Below are 15059 nucleotides of genomic sequence, written 5' to 3' on the forward strand. Positions count from 1 at the left end.
ATCAATAAGATACAAATTCACAAGCAATAAAAAAGACTGAAAATCTGTCCCTTGCAATAAAGGCTCGTGTCATCAATGTGGTCATCAGTCTCCAGATACAAGATTTTAATGCAACAAAATTTGTATGGGAATAACATCCCACCCAGAATTATGTCATTTCAATACTGAATGAAGCAGATACAGAAGCATTATTCTGAGTTAAAAAGTAGATCACATACAAAAACAATATGAGTGATAAGAGTTAGATCATCTAGCCACTCAAAACATACATACTCATCCAAAAATCATTTGACATCAGTACAATCAAAGAATAGCTACACCATCTAGTGTCACCTTACGTACACCATCTAGTTTCAATAAACAAAGATTTCAAAACTAGTTAACAGTCTTACCACTAGTTACCCAAATTAACTCACATAACTTTAAAACACATTTTAATCACTCTAATCATACCACATATAATGAAGATAATAAAATGAATAAGCTTTAAATTTGTTAATGTTTTCCTTTGCAAAGACATTCTGGGTTTTTGTTTAGATTTAAGACGAGAAGAAATTGCTGATATTTTGATTTTGCTTTTTTGCAATTCCCTTAAAATTGCTATGTACTGTTTTATTTTTAAATTTTTAGGATAGATTAAAAAAATATTTTTGTTTGTATGCCTCTGAATTGTGTTAAAAAAATTGTTGTTTTCTTTTAAAACTTGCCCTAAATGCCGTTTTCAATTTTTTTTAGACTGGGCACTTTAAATGGGGCTAAAATTTAAAAATCAGTAGTTTAATATATCTAGTTGCTTTTTGTCTATATTTTTGTGTTTTTGCAGCACCAACATAAGAAGTTACCCAAGTAACAATGATCAGAATTCGAGATAATGGAGAAAATGGGTAGTGCAAATGAAGAGGTGGAAGAAGAAAGTGAAGAAGCTATAAAAACTGAAAGTTCAGTTGCATGTGCTTTGAAGTTTGACAGGCCTTCCCAGAGGCTGAGCAAATATGCCAAGCAGCCTGCAACAAGAGGACTCCTTTGCAACAGCTCACCACCACCTTAGCTGTAAAAAAACCACATAATTCAGGGGGAGTTGTCATTGGAGGTGTAATATTTGCCCCCTTGAGAGAGAGCAGAATTATTAGAGTCAATGCACATGTTCTACATATACCTTGCAAAGGGGTCGTGGTTTGTACAGAGCAAACACTTGAGAGGAAGGATGAATTTATTAGTTTGTATAATGGAGGTATCTCCATTTCATTGTGACCTTCCTTCTAAAACTTCTAGGCACATCCACAATTCCACATCCCCTGCAGGTTCCAGCTTTTTAGGTGAGTGAAGTGCATCCAAAGGGGAAGGACTAGTTGTAGGTTCATCTTCCAATCCGGCTGTAGATATGGTCAACACACAAGCTCGAGAGGAGGCAGATGATGTCAATGGAAAATCCTTCTTTTCTAGTGGCAATCATTCACATGTTACTCAAATTTCTTATTTCAAAAAGGGTTATATCAAAGGTGGTCAAAGAAGTGCATTTTATATGCCTCCCAGTGGCACCAAATTGAGGACCACCATCTTGAATATAGATTATTCCAAGGTAAATTAGTTGACAAAAGATGAGGGTCATGTGGATGTCTCATGGATTCAGTATCAGATGAATGTATACTAGCATTTGCACCAAAAGAGGGTGCAAAGGTTACGACGATTGTAATTTATATAAAATGTTTTATAAATTTGAAAATAGCATCGAGTCGATAGAGAAGCCAAGAATGTTTTATTAAAGATCCTAACAAAATATTTATTGACTTCCTAATCTTAGATCTCAAAATTAGAAAATATAGCTGAAATAAATTTAACAAATAAATTAAAACAATCTCATTCAATATTCTCAAAGATCATCAAAGCTAAGAATGACATTAATATTGGAAATTTGAAGGGATACATGGTTGTTAAAAATTGAAAATTGGGTCAATAGAGAAGCCAAGAATTTTCTTAAATAAAATAACAAAATATTTATTGTCTTCCTGATTTCAAATCTCAAATTAAAAAAAAGTATATATTTGAAATAAATTTACCAAATAAATTAAAACAATCTCATTCAATATTCTCAAAGATCATTAAACCTAAGAATGAAATTAATATAGGAAATTTTAAGGAATACATGGTTATTAAAAATTGGAAATTGAGTTGATAGAGAAGCCAAGAATTTCATTAAAGATCCTAACATAGTATTTATTGACTTCTTGATCTCAGATCTCAAAATTAAAAATATATATTTGAAATAAACTTGACAAATAAATTATAACAATCTCATTCGATATTCTCAAAGATCATTAAAGCTAAGAATGAAATTAATATAGGAAATTTGAAGGGATACATGGTTATTAAAAATTGAAAAATATTCACAACATGTTTCTTAAATTGATTTTAAAACTAAATAAAGTAAGTGTTATATTTTAATACATTTGATGTTCACCAATTGACTTCTCAAAAGCAATCTACAATTTTATTGAAAAACAGACTACCAAGTGATCTGAACTTGTGTTCATCCGTGATAGTCTAACTATATGTGAACAACAGAGTACCAAGTGATCTTAACTTGTGTCTGCAAAATTTTTGAAGGTGGTCCTCTAGTGTAATTATACAAGGTTAGAAGGGTAGTTCGTGTAGATTTTTATAATACTGCCTAATTCTTACCCTCTTGAGAATTAGAGGAGAAATCCCAACTTCTACAAAGTGCAAACCAAGGAACTTGGTCATGGGTGTCTTTCCATTCCCTCCCCGTGTCAAATTCCCAACACTTATCATTGGCACAGCCAACCTGCCAAGTTTATATGGTATCACATACAAATCTAAAATCAAAACAGTGGAGGCAAAAGAGGTATAGAATAAGAAGAGCAGAGAGGCAACGTGGGCTTGAATATGCCCCATTTCTATAGCTTCTCCTGGAACTGAACAATGAATGCAAAGACAAGGCCTAGAGAAATTCCGTAGGACTTATGGGAAGATATTTTACTCTTTGAAGTGAAACAAGGGAGATACTTTGCCTGTGGGCTTACCTCAGCTGATGATGGCTTTGACTGCAGTTGGTCAGCTGCAATATTTCTCTTTGAGTTTACTTAAATAATGTATAAGCTTACTTTCTTGCAGCAAACTTACTGAGGATAACAACTTCATGATTTTCTTTACAAAGTACAAGCCAAAACCATCAAGGAATACAATCAATGTACTGAAAGTTAGCTCTGCCACTGCTGAGAATGAAATTGAAGATCATAGGTTGTTTGAGGACCAAACACTTATCAATAAAAAACACCTCTTTACCAATAGCTAAGGATTCTACAGCAGCACTCCTGAATATCTCCAATTCCAATTTACCAATGATCATTCCAAAGGAAAAGAGTCCCTTAACCATAAAATCGTCTCAAGATGTGAAAAACAAGTGTACGATCCAAGATCATATATCAAAATATGGCATTAATAAATTCATTTACTTATACAATTAAACACATTTTTTTCCCAGAAGCTTCTCTCAAGTCACATTTGTCACTGACATCCCATATGTGTTTATTCAACCCATTGCTATTACATCTTTTCTAGTCGAGCTTTATATTAGCAAAAAATATTTGGAAAACCCTATAATCAATAACATTATTGTTAAGTTATCAGTATAATTATTATTATTATTATACACAATACAATAAGACAATCTCAATCAATAATAAATGATGCCCTCATGTCACGAATCATTTTATTTAATAATGTGCAATTTAAAGATGTAATGTGATTTTGAAATTTAAAATAGATTAGATCATTCATAATCTAGTATGAGGAAATATAGTATGCTTTTTACTCCTGCAATTGATATGAAATTCGACATTTAATATTCTTTTGGGTTTGTCAATACTGATAAATTTTTGAGTGCAAGTAATGCAGGATGAGGTGAAGGAGGTCGAAGGCGAGAACACGAATCAGGTAGAATTGCTTTTAACTAAACGACTTCGATGGAAAAAGGAATCTCTCACACACCAGAGTAGAAAAGTTTGTTTGTGCATTTGTGACTTCTTCAATGTATGATTTTGTATTAGAAACAAAATGATGTGAGTAATTAGTAATCGTTACATTGATTTCGTCTATAAAAGTGAAAATTAGTTTGCTATTTAGAGTTATGAAATTTATCGACTTAATGTTCTTTATTAAGATGATTTAATGTTCTAGAAAAAGAGAATGCAAATATAATTTCATTTATGATTGATGTGTTTTCAATTATATGGAATTTGTATGCATGAAATTTCGATAATTGTTTTATAATTTGTCTTATTTTAAAAGTGATTAAGATAATTTTTATTTTCAAATTGAAATATCATGTCTCAAATATTCTTGTTCATGATTTAAGGATTATATATATATATCATCTTTATTTTTAAAACATTTTTACAAAAGAAATCGGGCATTATAAATATATATATGTATAATTAATTTATTAAATATCTTAAATGTTTTAATTAGGTTTTCTTTTTAAACATTTAAGAATTAAACGCAATGTATATATATTATTGTTTTATTAACATGTTAATAAAGGTGGCGGGTTGAAAAGGTAGTCGACCGTTTGAAGCCGAAGTTTGAGCCGTTTTGGTCGGCTTGTTAGCAGACTTCCTCCACCCACGGTAGCCGCTGTCAAAACTTTTAACGCAGGTCAAATACGGTGGGAGGCAAATTAAAGGTAAGTTGTTTAAAGGTAGGCGTAGTTTAAGGGAAATACCACCGACTACCACCACTCCTATTAAAACATAAATAATGTGTAAAACACATAAGCCACGATATCTACCTTGATCGACACATATAAAAAGAACTTAAATTGATTTAAACTTGGCATGCAAACCCGATCCACGGTGGATAAGCTGAGAAGTCGGCAGTTAATATAAACGCCTCCATGATCCATGTTAAGCATCGACTCAAGCAGCAATCAAAGCTCCAACTGAAACCATTGCAAGTTTTAAACAATAAAAAGACTCGAGCTTGCCACAAAACGAGGGTTGCATTTAATTTAAAGACATGCATGGAGATTAAAGTTACAACCAACTAATAAACATGACAATAGAAATAATGGAACAGTAAATAAGGCCCAAAGGATAGCAGCAAACGTAGCTGAAGATTAGAATAAATAGACGTATAAACACACACATTATTTCATTCTTTCTCACACAAGATTAGAAGAGCGATAATTTCTTGAAGGGAAGGCGAGAATAGTTGGAGAAAGGAGAAGATATTTGGCTAATTTCGTAGAGATTGAACAATAGAGATAGTTGGATATAGAGGTAAGAATAGTTGGATAGAGAGATAGTTGGATATAGAGGTAAGGATAGTTGGAGAGGGAGAGACTTGCGATCAAGGCGTGGAATCATTTGACGAAAGAACGACAAGCTCAAAATCTTACAAACCACTCTAAGTTTCCAAGAGGTTAGAATCCTTTGTTTATGTTTTATTTTATTTGTTATATTTGGTATAAAATGTGTAGAAATGGAAGTTTAGATAATAGGTATGTACGTCCAAATGGGTAGCAATTATTATTATCTTATTTGAAATGCTTTGTAAACCATTGTGGAATAGAAGAAAAGAATTTAGAGAAAAGATGTTGTTAATATCGTATTTTGCATAAAAATAATTAGTTCTAATTCTATTTTAAGAATGTGTTTGCGTACTTTAGGTTATATATGAGATTAATTTCATACATGTCTTATTTAGTCGAAAGATTGATTTTAAGATTATTGCTTATAAAAGTTTGTCGTTTTCCAAAATATGAAAGATTGTCTTCGATAGATATATTAGACAAGTAATGAATAGTAAGGAAAAATGATATCTCTATTTTTGTTTTAAAAGAAAGATTGTATTCTCAATGGAATTTGTGTTTGAGGGAATCAAGCTAGGGTTAAGCTTGAGTTAGAAAATTTACCTTTCAGGACGGGTGCCGAATGTGGATGTTTTAGGGAGAATAGTTGCTTTTTCCAACTATTACTTTGTTGTGCATGCCATATACTCGACCGAGTTATTGTTAGAATTATCCGTAGAAAAAGATGGAAATTCCTTATTTACGCTCTCTACCACATCCTAGTATGATAGCGAATGCTTGTTTCTTAGAATGAAGGAGGAAAAATGAAAATGCATATATTATCTAGGCATGCACCAGATTCCCTCTTGCTTTTGAATTCTTTGGTTAAACCAATTCGTGCAGGGTCGGGTATTCTTGATTGACCAAGAATTCCAGGGAAGCGTAAGCTTCAAGGTTGGGCAGAAAAAGCGCCTGATTCTTGTTCTCGTCTGCGTTCAAAAGACAAAAGGAAGCGACTCAGATTAAAGATCGACGGATGCATCTTCTTGTATATTCTTAAGGCAATTTGGAAGCCTAAGTAGGAAATAAGAACTTCTTAGTATTGGATATTGTATTATTCTTGTGCATTATTATGATATATTCGATGTTTGCTTATATCTTGTATAAAATATGCTTAGAGATTGAAATTTTAAGTTTATTTATTAATAAAGAGTAGTTTAGGGTTAGATCCTAGATTGACGTCTTTACATTTTTGGTATCAGAGCCTAGGTTTATAACACTAGGACCTATGAGTCACTTCGCTAAGATAAATCTGGAAATTAATAGCTTTTTGTTTAAACATTACAGAAATGGTTCGTACCAAGCAAACAGCCCAAAAGTCAGTAGCAGGGTATGCCCATTACCTGAGGGTTAAAAAGGATCCTCAATCACCTGTCAAGCCGGTTTTGGATGACGCTCCTTTTTAAGTGAAACAAGTCCCAGAAGAAAGTGTTGTAATACCTTCTGAGAAGAATATCCCTGAAAAAGAAAATGAGCCTGAGTTGGAATATTCACCTATAAGGCCAATAGTAATCAGTTCTGAAGAATCCAAAGAGTATACTCCTCTAAGTCGGGCTGAATTGGAAGGATATACCCCATTAAGTCCTAATGAGTCGGAATAATCCACTCCCCGAACTCCTTCCGATGAGTGATGTAACGTGTTACAACACCTCAATAAAAATGTCTTTCCTTCTATTACCGAATAAGGATGTAATCCCTTCTACTATAAAATAAAGATGTAATCTCTTCTATTACCAAATAAAGATGTCCTCTATTGTATTTTGAGTTAAAAATTGTGTATTTCTTAATGATATCTATATATATACTTTGAACCTAACTTATATAGTAAATGGGAAAGAAGTAGAATGAAATTATTTGATATCGTTATATTTTAAATTTATATTGTTTTCCTTAAATATTCAATAGGAGTATTAAACTCTCTAGTTGTTTTATAAGGCTATAAGATAGGGAATATTATAAAAGTTACGAAAGACGTAACATTGCAAATATGTCTCTTATCGCTAAGAATTATCAATATCTCCCTGTTGCAGAATTAATAAATAGAAATGGCCTCAAGAACCCCAAGGGCGGGGTCAAGTAATGGGAACGAAAGGTTAGATCAAATTCTTGATCTGCTCAATCAGCAAAGTGCAAGGATGAATGATCTCGAACAAGAGGTTCGAAGGGTTGGAGAAGTCCAACAGGAAGCCCCAAGGGTTGAGGAGCAACCCGACAACCAAGCCAGAATAGAAGAAGAGCTGGCAAAGGATTTGAAAATGATAGCCCCGCCAAAGTTTGATGGAAAAACAATTGGCGATGGTGCAGAAGCATGGGTAATTGAAATGGAGAAATATTTTGGTCTCCGCAACATGTCAAATGAAACCAAGGCAGTTTGGGCTGCTTATCAGTTGTCTGGTGAAGCTGCTACTTGGTGGGACAATGAAAAGTCAGAAAGGAAACTACAACCAAGAGAGATCACTTGGGATTTGTTTTTACAATCCTTCAGGAAAAGGTGGCTTCCACAATTATTCTTCGACAAGAAGATGACAGAATTTCAAAACCTTACTCAAGGTAGTATGACGGTAACACAGTACTGGGATAAATTTACTAATCTCCTTAAGTATGCTCCGCAATACCAGATGGATGAAAGGTTCTGCATTCGGAAGTTCATTTTGGGTTTAAGAACCCATATAGGAGCGGAGGTGGATATCCATAATCCATTAACTATGGTGGAGGTATTTGAAAAGGCGACTAAGCAAGAGCAGAAGTTACAGCAGTTGGGGAACCTCCGAAAGAATAAGAACAACTAACCGAATTTTGGGAATAGAAATTTCCAAAAGAATCACAATAGCAACAATCGGCAGATAAGAAATCTTAAGAGGGGACCCAACACCCAGGAAAAAGGAAGAGCAAATCAGGATGGAAATAAGAAAGCAAACAATAACACCAATGCTCGACAGAATATGGACAGAGGAAGGTTAGGTGGCCATCCTGGTCCCAGGGATGGGTGTTATAATTGTGGAGGGAGTCATTACGCCTCCAATTGTCCACAACGTACCCCAGCACAGAGAGGATCATATCAGCAAGGAGCCCCTCAACATCAAATTCATGGATGGTTCAGTATGGAAATCAGCTTGACGATTGTCGACAGCAGCGTGAATCTGATGTTGAGGGGCTCCTTGCTGATATGATCCTCTCTGTGCTGGGGTACGTTGTGGACAATTGGAGGCGTAATGACTCCCTCCACAATTATAACACCCATCCCTAGGACCAGGATGGCCACCTGACCTTCCTCTGTCCATATTCTGTCGAGCATTGGTGTTATTGTTTGCTTTCTTATTTCCATCCTGATTTGCTCTTCCTTTTTCCTGGGTATTGGGTCCCCTCTTAAGATTTCTTATCTGCCGATTGTTGCTATTGTGATTCCTTTGGAAATTTCTATTCCCAAAATTCGGTCGGTTGTTCTCATTCTTTCGGAGGTTCCCCAACTGTTGTAACTTCTACTCTTGCTTAGTCGCCTTTTCAAATACCTCCACCATAGTTAATGGATTATGGATATCCACCTCCACTCCTATATGGGTTCTTAAACCCAAAATGAACTTCCGAATGCGGAACCTTTCATCCATCTGGTATTGCGTAACATACTTAAGGAGATTAGTAAATTTCTCCCAGTACTGTGTTACCATCATACTACCTTGAGTAAGGTTTTGAAATTCTGTCATCTTCTTGTCGAAGAATAATTGTGGAAGCCACCTTTTCCTGAAGGATTGTAAAAACAAATCCCAAGTGATCTTTCTTGGTTGTAGTTTCTTTTCTGACTTTTCATTGTCCCACCAAGTAGCAGCTTCACCAGACAACTGATAAGCAGCCCAAACTGCCTTGGTTTCATTTGACATGTTGCGAAGACCAAAATATTTCTCCATTTCAATTACCCATGCTTCTGCACCATCGCCAATTGTTTTTCCATCAAACTTTGGTGGGGCTATCCTTTTCAAATCCTTTGCCAGCTCTTCTTCTATTCTGGCTTGGTTGTCGAGTTGCTCCTCAACCCTTGGGGCTTCCTGTCGGACTTCTCCGACCCTTCGAACCTCTTGTTCGAGATCATTCATCCTTGCACTTTGCTGATTGAGCAGATCAAGAATTTGATCTAACCTTTCGTTCCCATTACTTGACCCCGCCCTTGGGGTTCTTGAGGCCATTTCTATTTATTAATTCTGCAACAGGGAGATATTGATAATTCTTAGCGATAAGAGACATATTTGCAATGTTACATCTTTCGTAACTTTTATAATATTCCCTATCTTATAGCCTTATAAAACAACTAGAGAGTTTAATACTCCTATTGAATATTTAAGGAAAACAATATAAATTTAAAATATAACGATATCAAATAATTTCATTCTACTTCTTTCCCATTTACTATATAAGTTAGGTTCAAAGTATATATATAGATATCATTAAGAAATACACAATTTTTAACTCAAAATACAATAGAGGACATCTTTATTTGATAATAGAAGAGATTACATCTTTATTTTATAGTAGAAGGGATTACATCCTTATTCGGTAATAGAAGGAAAGACATTTTTATTGAAGTGTTGTAACACGTTACATCACTCATCGGAAGGAGTCAGGTGAGTGGATTCTTCCGACTCATTAGGACTTAATGGGGTATATCCTTCCGATTCAATCTCACTTAGAGGAGTATACTCTTTGGATTCTTCAGAATTGATTACTATTGGCCTTATAGGTGAATATTCCAACTCAAGCTCATTTTCTTTTTCAGGGATATTCTTCTCAGAAGGTATTACAACACTTTCTTCTGGGACTTGTTTCACTTAAAAAGGGGCGTCATCCAAAACCGGCTTGACAGGTGATTGAGGATCCTTTTTAACCCTCAGGTAATGGGCATACCCTGCTACTGACTTTTGGGCTGTTTGCTTGGTACGAACCATTTCTGTAATGTTTAAACAAAAAGCTATTAATTTCCAGATTTATCTTAGCGAAGTGACTCATATAGGTCCTAGTGTAATTATTATCATTATCATACACAATACAATAAGACAATCTCAATCGATAACAAATGATGCCCTCAACAAATTTAATAAAAAACCTCAATACATTTAGCAAAGGATATTTTCAATAGATTTAAAAAATGATTTACCCAATGGATATAGCCAACCCAAAACCATGTTTATAATTTAAGCACACTTGTGTTTATATTGTAAGCATTATGCATATATTTAATAATTCTTAGCCACATTTAAGCAGTGTGTGTATATTTAATAAATCTTTAGTCACATCTAAGTGTTCTGCATATATTTAATAAACTGTTAGCCAAATTTATAATTTTTCTGCTGTCTATATTGGGGCTAAGGGATTTCTCGAATAGGACACACAAACAATACAGTGATTATAGATCGTGAATAATAAAAATAATAATAAAACCATTGCTTTTCTCACACATTACGAACCATGAACAAAACAAACAAAATGATAAACTGTAGACCTAATTGCAGTTAACACAAAAAAAAATGGCAAGCCACAAACCCTTCTATGGACTTAAGGGAATTACTAGCAGATTCAACCAGTGCACAGATTGAAATGATTTAACAATAGACAGATTTAATAACTGTAGATTATTTCCAAGTATACAAAACATGACCTTTTTTGGACACGGAGATTTTACAACCATAGACAATACAAAGGAGACTATAAACCTAAATGCCTCAGAATATAATGATCACTATTTTTTACAAAATGGTTGTGTTGAAACTGCCATCGAAGTCTATAAAAATAAAGGCAACAAACTGCAGTTAATGCTAAGCCTTATATGGAGAGAAAGAAGCAAAGAGTTTACTGGAAGAAAGCCCTCGTGCACAAAATGAAAGTAATCATGATGCCAGATACGGTAATAGAAATGTTTAGGGACCCCAAACCCAGATGTGATTCTCATTGGAAGGCCAGTTCAGATACTCATCAGATCCTGAACCCAAGGAGGGCCAGCAGCTTAGTGGTAGAACGCCGTATGTGACTGTGCATATCAACAGACCCCAACACCAGAATTTTGGGTTTTCTCCATTTGAAAAACTGGATTCTTTATCCCTTGTCAGCAATCTATATTTAAACCTGTATTTCTGAATTTTTCATAAGATGAATTATCAGTATTGCATTTGGTTTTTTTATATTTGCCGATTTCAACTGTGAACTCTTTGAGATTATAGCAGCTACAAAATTTTAATCTGAAAATAATAGAGATTTCCTATTTCACTAAAAATGGTCCGTGTTTAGAATGTAGCGTTCCGATATTCATTTATATAAGGGCATCTGCATGAAAGAGATTGCAATGAAATTATGAGAGCTGTAATTAATATGTGTTCTTTTTTATAACAGCAGCAAAATCTGAATCTGAAAATAATAAGAGATTTTTCATTTCACTAAAAAACCGCAAATGTGATTCTCATTGGAAGGCCAGTTCAGATACTCATCAGATCCTGAACCCAAGGGGGGCCAGCAGTTTAGCGGTAGAACGCCATATGTGACTGTGCATATCGACAGACCCCAAAACCAGAATTTTGGGTTTTCTCCATTTGAAAAACCGGATTCTTTATCCCTTGTCAGCAATCTATGTTAAAACCTGTATTTCCCAATTTTTCATAAGATGAATTATTAGTATTACATTTGGTTTTTTTACATTTGCCGATTTCAACTGTGATCTCTTTGAGATTATAGCAGCTACAAAATTTTAATCTGAAAATAACAGAGATTTTACATTTCACTATAAAGAGTCCATGTTTAGAATGTAGTGTTCAGATATTTATTTATATAAGGGCATCTACATGGCAGAGATTGCAATGAAATTATGACAGCTGTAATTAATGTGTCCTTTTTTATAACAGCAGCAAAATCTGAATCTGAAAATAATAAGAGATTTTCCATTTCACTAAAAAACCGCATTTAGAATGTATTGTTCAGATGTTTATTCATATAAGGACATCTGCATGGCAGAGATCGCAATGGAATTATGAGAGCTTTAATTAATATGTGCTCTTTTTGGCCCGCCCTCTTCCTTCATTCTCATTGTTTTCCGATGCAAAAAGGTTCACTTATCTCCTTCAAAGCATTCTTGGCAGGTATTATTCTAGCTCTTGTTGATTTTGAAGGATATCATCGCAAACTTTGGTAGATTTCCAGCCATCTTCATGGTGGATTCTTTATCCTTTGCAAAAACAAAACAAAAACACCTTCACACCTAGGGTTTTCATCAATAAAGAACAACAACAGCTTTTCTTGTTTGAAATAGTGGTTAGGGTTTCAAAAAGCAAACATGTTTGCAGGCAGTTTTGGGCAGCTTTTAGTGAGAACAGCCCTAAAACAATAGGCTTCAAGCTTTGTATGTATTTCTATGGTGAATACTTGTCATCTGTAGCTAAGTTTGTGATTAAAATCCTAAAACAGAAGGTTTTTCATCTTTCATCAAAAGAAATAGTAGGTTTCAATGCTAAAATGGCAGATTTGCAGACATATAGAAGCAGGGATCTGTAGTCAGTCATTACAGATTGCGTGCCTAAAATGAGGTGTCCCAAGACCAATTTCCCTACAGATGCTGCTTCAATCTATTCACAATGAACAAAATATATATCTAAAAATATAGCCATAGATAAAACCAGAGAACCAATGCCATTTATTAAACAGATACAAACAAAATTGTCAACCGTGTACAGACTCCCCACTTTAAAAAACCACTCAAACCATCGTAGGTTACTTACCTCAAGATCCTGCAAAAATTGAGTTATGCTGTCAACGATGCCTTTGAGAAAAAATGGGCAAGGTTTGGAGGAAAATATTACAAAACCATACCAAAGCAGCTGCTACTTTAATCTATTCACAAAGTCAGGGTTCCAGAGCCCCTACAATCTTCAGCTTGAGACAAGATTTTAGCAGCTTTTGAAGGAGAATATTAACTGCGAGCTTTGAGTTGTCAGAGGAGGAATGTTTCAACTGCTCAACTAAATTTACAGTTGTGAGAAAAAAAATTCAATAGCACATCTTTGGCCATAAAGCTACCTATGTTTAATTACATTTCCACAGTAGCTCTATATTAATAAATTACAGTTTCTTTTACTGCACCCACCTACACAAGTTACGTGGCAGCATGAAAGTTTATTTGTATTTATTTATAAACTACCCAACTTCGTCTATGAAGAAGAAGCCTTACAGAGAATGCAAGTTGCGATCAGAGAGATTTGTAGCCATCCGATAGTCTCAGCGGACAGGGCCTACATGCCATTAATTACTGGTAGCATGGAAATGTGGTATGCCATAACTAAAGCCTGGACACCATTCATGTCTGGCTGAACGGAAGACTAGGATGCCTTACGTAAGAAAGAGGAATACATCTTACCTGCATGCCATTACTCTTGCTAAGAAACATCAAATCCACAGAGGGGAAAAAGTTTTCGATGGGTGCACATTTCTTTCAGATACATTTAATTTTATATTATTTATTCGATGACTAAACTGGCGACTTGAAAATGGTTTATCAGGTAGTCAAAAATTGTTCAGGCATGAGACAACTTTCCGGTCAAAGCTTCTCACATAATCAGCCAATAATTATTTATTCAATGACTAAACTGGCGACTTGAAAATGGTTTATCGGGTAGTCAAAAATTGTTTTCAGGCATGAGACAACTTTCTGGTCAAAGTTCCTCACATAATATAGCCTATTGGCTAATGAGACACCACCGGCTCATCATTGTTATAGTTATATCAACATGAAAGGAAAAGACTTAAATCCTTAGGGCAATTGATTGTTCAAGAAAATGTAAGGATGCAGCATTCCACTTTTAGATCTCAACTGATGCCTAAGACCTTAGGAGTTGGGAACTAGGATGTGCAGCTAGTATTGGTTGGGGTCTTGTTGCACAAGACAAATAAGTCTAGTTCTCCCAGTGATAATAACCAAATTTCAAGGTTTCCATCGAATGATGACTGATTTTTTGAGCTTGCTGCTCAATGTAATTATGAATCCAACATTTCTTATTTTGGCATAATGATGCGCTTCATAGTTGTGATTCTCAACTCTTACTTTGGCTCTATTGTTTGTAACTTTGATTAATTAAATATAAATCATCTTATGATTATTGAATACGTGATTTTAAAACTTACAAGGTACACTTGTCATTGTGTACATCAAGAAACTAGCCCACTTACTCACAAGTGAGTTTTAGCATTTTTCTGTCTGCAATTGACAGCAAGTGCCAAGAAACTAGCCCACTTACTAGCAGGTGAGTTCCAACAGTTTTTTGTCTGAAACTCACAATAAATAACCATGAGGGGCTTGTTGAGTCTTTGCCAAAAACTTGGCCCGTGGTCTAAGCAAAGTGCAGGATTTATTCATTTTCAAGCCCTTCACACCCTCCTTTCTCACTCACATACCAACCAATTGTGTCATGTCTCTTTTTCCAAAAAGAGCACTTACTAAAAACAGTAAGTTTCCACTGTCCAGAAATAGTAAGTCAGGGCCACAAGATAGCTTTAGAACAATAATTGATTAATTTAATATTTTATTTGTTCCGATGCAATTTCCATATTTTGCACAAATAAACATTAAATCAAATAAGGAAATAAATAGTAAATTGCTCTTTTGGCATGGAGAATTTGTGGATTCTTTTGAACGGTTGTGGAAACACAGAATCCTGTCATTGATTGT

General features: G+C 34.7%; 1 protein-coding gene across 5 annotated transcripts in view; it reads right to left on the bottom strand.

Moving 5' to 3' along the window:
• Positions 1–15059, bottom strand: part of LOC131041574 (histone-lysine N-methyltransferase ASHR1) — an 85534-nt gene that overhangs the window by 55343 nt on the left and 15132 nt on the right. Inside the window, exons 2-3 of one of the 5 annotated variants that reach the window (XM_057974699.2) lie at positions 11208–11984; positions 4862–4957 (exon numbers count right to left, since the gene is read on the bottom strand). The exons of 1 other annotated variant lie outside the window; for it this stretch is intronic. In XM_057974699.2, the coding sequence (XP_057830682.2) occupies positions 4862–4957; positions 11208–11245 (134 nt within the window). In that variant the 5' untranslated portion in view covers positions 11246–11984. Of the gene's footprint in view, positions 1–2679; positions 4377–4861; positions 5671–11207; positions 11985–15059 lie in introns of those variants that run through there. 3 more of the 5 variants (XM_057974700.2, XM_059209558.1, XM_057974701.2) reach the window with 3 other exon arrangements.

The sequence above is a fragment of the Cryptomeria japonica genome, chromosome 8, assembly GCF_030272615.1.
Source record: "Cryptomeria japonica chromosome 8, Sugi_1.0, whole genome shotgun sequence".
NCBI lineage: Eukaryota > Viridiplantae > Streptophyta > Pinopsida > Cupressales > Cupressaceae > Cryptomeria > Cryptomeria japonica.